The sequence below is a fragment of the Sorex araneus genome, chromosome 5, assembly GCF_027595985.1.
Source record: "Sorex araneus isolate mSorAra2 chromosome 5, mSorAra2.pri, whole genome shotgun sequence".
Lineage (NCBI taxonomy): Eukaryota > Metazoa > Chordata > Mammalia > Eulipotyphla > Soricidae > Sorex > Sorex araneus.
This window is the reverse complement of record NC_073306.1, coordinates 89,709,720-89,718,476: the sequence shown is the minus strand read 5'-3', so window position 1 is coordinate 89,718,476 and position 8,757 is coordinate 89,709,720. Positions and strand designations below refer to the sequence as shown.

General features: G+C 56.2%; 1 protein-coding gene across 1 annotated transcript; it reads left to right on the top strand.

Annotated features, from left to right (window-relative positions):
- The first annotated feature begins 228 nt into the window (after nt 1-228).
- UBL4B (ubiquitin like 4B) lies at nt 229-864 on the top strand. The gene is made up of 2 exons (XM_004620027.1): nt 229-708; nt 766-864. Exons 1-2 carry the CDS (start codon nt 229-231, stop codon nt 862-864), a joined length of 579 nt encoding a protein of 192 aa, XP_004620084.1.
- The last annotated feature ends 7,893 nt before the right edge of the window (nt 865-8,757 follow it).

The window sequence follows — 8,757 nt, the reverse complement described above, 5'->3', positions numbered from 1 at the left end:
TCTCCCTTCCTGGCCCTCTCCTCTGGTCCACTTTTCCCTTCTCTGGGTCTCCAGTGCCTTCAAGCCCCCCCAAAGGGCCCCACCTCTAGCATTGTGACATCACCGGGCATCAGCCAATGGCCACTGCCTCCCTGAATTGCTAGGGAGCCGCCACCTTCCCCTGCAGCACCTTCTCTCTGCCAGGCAGCTGCCAGAGCATGGGTCCCTCCTGAGTCCCCTCTCAGCCCCATGTTCCTCACAGTCAAGCTGCTCCTGGGCCGAAGATGCAGCCTGAAGGTGACGGGGCAGGAGAGCGTGGCCGCGCTGAAGAGGCTGGTGTCCAAGCGGCTGCAGGTGCCCGAGGAGCAGCAGCACCTGCTTTTCCGCGGACAGCTCCTGGCAGATGACAAGTACCTGTCGGACTACAGCATCGGGCCCCATGCCTCCATCAACGTCATCGTGCGGCCCCTGGAGAAGCCAGTGTCCTCCCCGCCCCTGTGGCCCTGTGTGGGCGGCATCCTGGCCCAGCACTTTGAGCCGGAAGATGCCAAGGCCGTGCTGCAGCTGGTGAGGCAGGAGCACGAGGAGCGTCTGCAGAAGATCAGCCTCGAGGCCCTGGAGCAGCTGGTGACCTACCTCCTGGCTCAGGAGGAGACAACCCCAGCAGAGACAGAACCCCAGGCCACCACCTCCGAGCTCCCGGACGAGGAGAAAGTGCAAGAGAAGGAGGCAAAGGAGGAGGAGGAGGAGGAGGAGGAGGAGGAGGAAGTAGTGGTGGAGGAGGAGGAGGAGGAGGTCCACGTGGAGGAGGAGGTCCACGTGGAGGAGGAGGTTTACGAGGAGGAGGAGGTTTACGAGGAGGAGGAGGAAGATGCTGATGAGTAAAGGCACCCCTGCTCACGCACACGCTCAGTCCATCGCATAGCCTGTGTCTCGCGAGTTCACCACGGGCTCCCACCCACTGAGACGTGTGCTACTCCACCATGAAACGTCTGAGAACCTCGGACTGTGCTCACTTCTGAAATTCACAGTGATCCCATCTCTGTTGCCATCCTGATGGCATTCTCATCGCCCTGTGGGCAACACACCAGGGGTTGCCTCCCTCTCCTGGGCGGGCACCCCCCACGAACCCCCTCACCCCCCGTCAGCCCCCCGCCTCCATGGCCTTCGACAGATGCTCCCTCACTTCCAGACTCCCTAGGACAAGAGAGGACGCATCACCTGGGGTGCCATCCTGCTGGCCTGGCTCTTAGGCGAAAGGGCAGACCAGAGGAGACAGTCCCCGTTGCCTGTGACGCGAAGCAGCCAAGCAGGAGCAGAATGTGACTGCAGACCATTTGCAGTCACTCTGGGAGCATTGCCACGTCCCACCCTGCCCCACTCACATCTGTCAACAGATATTACTGGGTTCCCAGGGGCCCAAATGGTACCTGCTGGGCTCCCTGGGGCCTCACAGCACAAACATGACAAGTAAAGCCTTGACTGACCCCCACATGTGGCCTGAGTGAATGCATGCCAGGAGGAAGGAAGGAAGGAGGGAGGGAGGGAAGGAAAGAAGGAAGGAGGGAGAGAAGGAGGGAAGATAGGAAGGAGGAATAGAGAAAAGGAAGGAAAGGGAGGGAAGGAAGGAAGGAAGGAAGGAAGGAAGGAAGGAAGGAAGGAAGGAAGGAAGGAAGGAAGGAAGGAAGGAAGGAAGGAAGGGAGAGAGGGAGGAAAGGAAGACAGGAGGGAGGGAGGGAAGCAGAAGGAAGGAAGAAGGGAAGAAAGGAGGAGGAAGGGAGAGAAGGAAGGAGGGAAGGAAGGAGGGAAAGAAGGAAGGAGGGAAGGAAGGAGGGAGAGAAGGAGGGAAGGAGGGGGGAAGGAAGGAGGGAAGGAGGGAAGGAAGGAGGGAAGGAAGGAGGGAGGGAAGGAAGGAAGAAGGGAGAGGAGTGAGGGAAGGAAGGAGGGAGAGAAGGAAGAAGGGAAGGAAGGAGGGAAGTGCGGGAACAAACAGGCCTTCCTGGGAGGACAGTGTGTCTGTCACCCATGTGGCCTGGCCTGGCTTCCACCCTTAGCTGGGCCTTCACCTTCTGCGTGGCCATGCCCTTGCTTTGCTGACTTCCTACCATGTGCAGCAAGTCCAATGGCACCTGCTGACCTGCTGGTGTCTGTGAAGACCAGGGATGCCCACCGGGTGAGGACAGCTCAGAGGGGAGGTGGCGCAGTGATGGAGGCAGCCCTGGAGGCCGAGTCTCTGCTGTGTGCCTGAGGGAGGGTCACCCCACGCCACTCATGAGCACCTCCTTTCCCAGCCCCAGCCCTCTTACCCCAGCAGAAAGGAGAGAGAGCAGGGGCCTCTGAGGACACGGCACCCACCCCAGGGCCTGCTCCAGGCTTCCTGGGGGATCTTGTCTTGGCCCCGCTGTGTGGCGAGGCCTCCCATTGGCTCACAGACACTCTTGCTGAGGCTGTGCCGCTTGCCAGGGGGACGAGCCCTATTATCTTCACATTAGGGGAACTAATAGCCCATTTCCCAGGAAATCTGTGGACAATAAAACTAAGTGGGCCGTTTTATTTCTTTTGCTGCAAGGAGCTGGCATGAAGAATGGGGGAGTCCTTGTCTTTGCTCTGGAAGCAGGAATGTCAGGGCTGGCGGAGAGGGGACAGATGCAGCCAGGGCCTCGCCCTGTCCCCAAGACCACAGGGAGGAGGACCTTGGTCCCCAGTTGGGAGAGGCAGGAGTCGCTCTGCTCCTGTGCCTGGCTTCCCTGCCGAGGCCTATTCCGTCCCCACAGTGAGAGGCCCACGGAGAAGAGGCCCTCAGCAAGGCGCCACCCTCGGACTTTGACAGAAGCCGCTGCCACGGGTATCCTGCCCCAGGGAAGTTGTACCTACCACCCCATTTCTCACTGCGACAGGCTTTGTTCCCCGAAGGACGAACTTGCAGTGTGGATGGGCAGATGGGGTGTGGGGGAGCTGGGCAGGGCAGCACCCTGTCCCCCAGGGCTGGGTCTGGATGCTCAGGGGCTGCAGGATGGCCTGGCTGGGTCCACCATGATTCTGAGCACCCCGTAGGATGTGCCTGTGAAAAAAAACTTTGAGACTCTGAAGACAGGGCTGAGGTTCTGGCCCGGGTGGGGAGGATGCAGGGGGGATTAGTGGAAACCACTAATGGACAGTGGTGGAGGGATAGGGGCACTTTGGGGGCAGATGTGGTGTGGCACCATTGCACTCCTAAAACACAAACACGCTCCTCCGGGCTGCTTCGAGACAGACAAGCCCCTCCTTGCGGGAGGCTAAGAGCACTCACGGCTATACTGTAGGAATAGATTTTAAGCCCTGAAGTGCTGTGCAGAAGTACTGCTAGTGTCCACAACCCACGCCCCCACGCCCAAATGCACCCACACAGGGCTCTCTGGCAGCTCAGGAAACTCATTGGCCGGTTCCCACCTAAAGACTTCCCATGGGGAGGGGCTGGGCCCCAGGACCTCAGGGAGACCAAGGTGCCAGGCTTGGATACTGTGCCAGGAGCCCCAAGACCAGGAGGCACATTCACTTGCCCCCACCTGCTGTGGTTCCCAGGAGTGAGAGTCCTGAGCACCAGTCCTGCTGTCCCCAGGGACACCCCTGGACTCACACTCTGCCCTGCCCACTCCACGCTCACTGGCGTGTGGGGGCTTCTGCTGGGATGCTGGGGTGGGGCTGGGCGGTGTGCAGAAAATTGTCCAGGAATGCAGGTACTAACTTTCCTGAAGGGGTTGGCCTGTGGGAAAGTCTATAACGATTGGCCTGATTCCTCCTAGAGAAAGGAAAAGGAGAGATAAAGAGAGGAAATGTGAGACGCATCAGCTAACTGAAATGTATGGAATTCTATGGATCTTAATTTGAATCAACTGTTTTTTCTTTTTTTTTTTAAGGGCTGGAGAAATGGCTCATGAGGAGTTCTGTGGAGCAGGGAGGGGGTCTCCTCAGAGCCCCTTTGGGTTCTGGGTATGACCCCAACCTGTTCCCCATACCCCAAGAAAAGATAATTGGGGAAATTTAAGCATTGACTAGATATGTGACAGTATTAAGAAATTAACACATTTTTCAACGGGAGTTAATACTCTTTTAAAGGCTCCTTGCAGAGCTTCTCTCTCACTTCAGATGAAATGGTTTGTGAAATAATTCGGTAAATTAGATCAGATAGAATGATGGTGGGGAGCTCATTGGTCTTATTCTGTGTTTGAGTTTGAAGTGTTTCATTCCAGAGGCTTATTTTAAAATTTTCTGTGGTGCTGTTCAGAGACAGAAGATTTTTCTCCTACAGATGCCTTCTGTGGAGATGCCCTGGGGAGAGCAGTAGTTGCATCATCCCCGTAAACTTCCTCCCCGCATCCCATTCACCGCCCATGGTCCAGTCTGTCTTGGGCAGCTAGCCAGCTCTCTGGAAGCGTCACTCATCCAGAAAAGCAGCCCCAGGTTCTCATTGCCTTGAGGCTTTCTTGCTGAGAATCTCTTCTGATACCCATCTTGGACCCCAGAGTCTACCCTGACTGATGTAAGCAGAAAGGAATGAATGAGAAGGATATGAGGTTGTTTTTACACCCTGGGAGAGGGCCAAGAGAACTGCTCATGCCCCCAGAACTGACCTGCTGAAACAGCCTGTCCTGTAGTCCGGCATCCGGCAGGAGGCACTAGAAACCTCCCAGAGCCTCTCCAGAGAGGTCATTTCTCTTGGTCCAGCACTGCCTCCAGCTCCTCTCCACCATGCCCAGGTCTCCCAGAACCCTTCTTATTGGAACTTGATCACATGGAGATCCCCCAGAACTCGGGGAAATGTAGTTGTGTGCTTTCTAGCCTCTGGCACAGGAAAGCAAGTTTCTCACTTCGATCCCCATTTTCCAGCGACCTAAGCTTGACCCTGAATAGACTTTCACTGTTTCCTGCCTGGGGTGAGGACACCAGCTCAGCATCCAGGAGCAGATGTTCACCTCCATGCCCGTCACTCGAAGAGGGTTGAGCCGCCCAAGTCGCAGAGCTGTTCTGGAGCAGAACCTTGACACAGCCAGGTGCGAATGCCTTCCCATTTCTACTTGACTTGGTTTTGCTTCTGTAGCTCATTATCCTGCTCATTATCCTGCCTCAGCCCAAGATGACTGGCCCTATCTATACCAGCTTCTGGTGAATGACAGCACAGAGCGGCCGTGGGAGCATTGCCCCAGATTCAGAATGCTGGGAGCCCCCTGGGAGCTGGGCTGGCCCGGGGCATGGTCCTTTGGTCTGTTTCCTCAGAGGCTCAAGCACCTGCTTTAGAGATCTATGAGAGGGATGAAATGATCTACGGACGCGGCTTAGAATACAGCCATTCTCATTCATCTTTGATGCTTGGCTTTGATGTCAAGTGGGTCAGTGGGGGAAGGAGGCCCAATGCCGAAGCTCTTAGGCACCCAGAAGGCCTCTCTGCCTTTCGTGGGAGTCTGGTTTGAAAACTTCTAGGTTCACTGAGAGTAATGGTTTTTTAGTTTTTTGTTTAGGGGATTTTGGTTTTTAGGTGGTGCTCAGGGCCCACTCCTGCCTGGCTCCTGGCAGGAACTGGGATCATATATAATGCTTGGGATTGAACTGGGGTCAGCTGGTTGTGTGACCCAGCTGACAAACCTTACCCCCTGCAACATCTCTCTGGCTCCTCCTGAGGGTGCGGTGTCGGATAGGGGCAGACACAAGGAAGAATACAGGAGGACAGGCAGAAGAGGGTCCAAGGTTGGGGCTCCCCAGGTTGGGACTGACTCCACGCTCCCCTGAGGGACTCCATGGAGGTGCCAAGGCCTTGAGTACGAGGATCCTGAGAAGGTTTGCTTATGGTCTGGTTAGATTGGTTCAGAACCAGGACTCCCACCCCTCTTTGGGAACCCTAAGAATCAGGCTGGCCCCTGAGTGTGGATGATGGGGAAACCCAGGGTCTTTGCTCAGCTCACCTGGGAAGGCAGACACAGGATTGTCCTCTGGGCTGCTACAGTGGAGGCCTGGAGCAGATTGCATTTAATTTGGGGCCGGTAGATAGTACAGCAGTTAGGTATGTGCGAAGCATGAGCATTACCTCAATTTGATTCATGGGACTGCATGTCTCCCCAAGTATCATGGGAAGCAGCCACGGAGGCCCCACAGCTGTCAGGGAATATGCAGATGCAGTTAAAACCCTAGTGAAGGGCACTGCCAGCCCTTCACTAGGCTAGGTCATTTGCTTTGTATGTCCTGACCTGGTCAGGTTTGATTTGGTTCCCAGTACTGCACAGTCCCCGGAGCACTTGGGTGTGGCCTCAAACCCAAGAAATAAAGTAAAGTAAATCTCTAACTTGTCAGCTATAAATTACGAACATAATCCCGGGGATCCCAGGGATTCCGGGGATCCTCAGTGCATCAGAAGTCCTGAAAGAGAAGTCTTAGAAGAGAACTGCATCCTGGAAGAGAAGTTTTAGATGTCTCTGGAGGGACAGAGAGTGGCCTGGCTCATGCCTGTGCCTTGGCGCTGCCCCTGCCCTTCCCTGCTGCTGGCAGGAAGGCCGATGCCTTGAGATCAACCCTTCTCCATCTCCTGCTGGTGCTGCCACTGTGTGGCCTTGGCGGGGGGCAGGAGTGAGCAGGGCAGGAGCTGTGTTTGGGGGAAGGGGCCCCGGGAGGTCCTGCAGCAGGTCCTGAGGGCCTGCCTGTGCGGTGGGGCCAGTTGAGCCTCTGTCTGCTCTTGTTGGTGGCACCATAGCAAACACAGGCTCATGTCAGCAGGAGACATGGGCACGGCCAGCCCAGCCCCAGACTACAGAGCGGGCAATCCTGAGAACTTAAGCGACTCGTCTGAGCTCACTCAACCGAGAGTGACTGGTGTGAGAGGTGACCCCCGGTGTCCTGTAGCACCCGTGGCTACACTGGCTGTTTGGGTCACTGCCTCGGGGCCCCCATCCACCCCTTCAGCAGCCCTGAGTCAAGTGTCTCCCAGGGCTGGGTAGGCGGGGCTGACACACGGCACGTCTCTCCCCTAGCCTCCCCAGGGCAGGTGCACCTCGGGGTGTGTGGCTGGGGCAGGGCTCCAGGTGGCAGGAAGCTGAAGTTGGGCCGACTGCTCTGCTTGCAGCTGGTAGAGGAAGCAGCTGTGGAGTGGAAGAGAGCAGCACTCTGAGGACACCTGCAGGAATCCCGGTGGCAACCTCGAGGCCCCCTGAGCCTTGTTAGAGGCCCTGGTAAGGACACTGGAAAATGCCGCCTCGGGGGAGGCACTGCGGAAGGAGGAACTAGGGACACCAGGGAGCAGCCTCTGCCTTTCGCCTTCCTCTGTGGAGCCTGCGCTGAAGCCAGCACTACACACCCACCTGCTTCCGATGTGGGGAAACTGAGGCAGGTAGATTTCCACACCAGCCAGAGGGACGGCTCTGCATGGGGCAAAGCAGCTCGGGGGATGGAAACTAACAGAATAGTCTCTGATCCGGCTGGTAGATTGCCTCATTGTGGTGCAGTAAGGCTTTCCTCATGTCAGTCCTGACTATTAATATAAAGCCAAGGTTTGGTTCTAAGATGTGTCGCCAGTCTCTGCCTTGTTTGAAGACCTGCTATATACTGCCCCGCACACCCCCGTCCTGCCAGGAACCTGCAGCAGTGGCAGTGCTGGCCGAGGGCAAAGCGGGCCGTGGGGATTGGGAAGAAGAGGGTAAAGGCTGTACAGCTATGGTAGGATTCAACATTTCCTTAGGTGGATGCTTATATTGTCATTTTCACTAAGCGAGCCAGTCTGCTTTCTTTCCCTTGCTCTCTTTCTGATCTCGCTCAAGACGTCTTTATCTGAGTTAACTTCTTGTTTCAGAATCAAAGCTATAGGATATTAATGGGGGAAGTGTGAGCCAACCAGGAGAGGAAAGCATGAGACAGATGAAAGCGTCTAGTCTGACAAGACACATCCTTGTGGGGGAGAAAAATAACAGAGAAAGAATAAAATAGCTGGGTGTCAGTTAGTGGTAAGTCACGAGAGAAAGAAAGCAGGGAAAAGGTATGGGATCATGAGGATGTGTATTGTGTGTATGTGTATATGTGTACCTATGCGTGTATTGTATGCACGTGTGAGCACGCATATGTGTGTGCATGTATATATATGTATACATATATATACATGCACACATCTGTGTATAGGTATGTTCTACATTTATGTGGCTGGTCCCAGGGCTGTACGAGTGGTCCCTGAAGACCCCTGGCCTGCCTGGGGTTCATCTGCTCTCTCCATACCTGCCCAGACCAAGGGTGGGGCTTGGTCTGAGAGGGAAGGCCACCTGGTCTGTGAGAGGCGTGTGCCCCCTCGGATCCCGGACTTCTCTCTGACAGGGACCAACAAGGGCCCCTGACATTTTTGGACCTCATTTCTCCTTCGTTAAGGAGGCAAGTTGGGCAAAGGGTTAGTACAGGCAGATTCAGTCCAGGTGTGGCCTCAAAACCCAAAACACAAAGGAGGCAACTGACACTTGTGCTTGTGCTTGTGGGGGGTGCAGGAATGTGGGAGATGGAGATGAGAAGGCAGCTCATCAGCACAGCCTGGAGGGGCAGGGGACAGGTGCCCTGAGGGGAGGTCCCACGTTCCCAGGGGGTGGGGGAGGGGCTCAGCCTGGGCAGGGCTGGGAGAAGGGGGTGTGAATCGCCCTGCTTGCTGACCCTCCTGTTCTGCAGTGGGGTGGGGGAGGGGTGCGGGCAGGGTCCTGGCCAGCCCCTGAAATGGGGCTATGGGGACAGGCAGCCTAGAGGGACCCTGGCCAGGCCCTGTGTGAACTCTCTGCAGTCCGGACC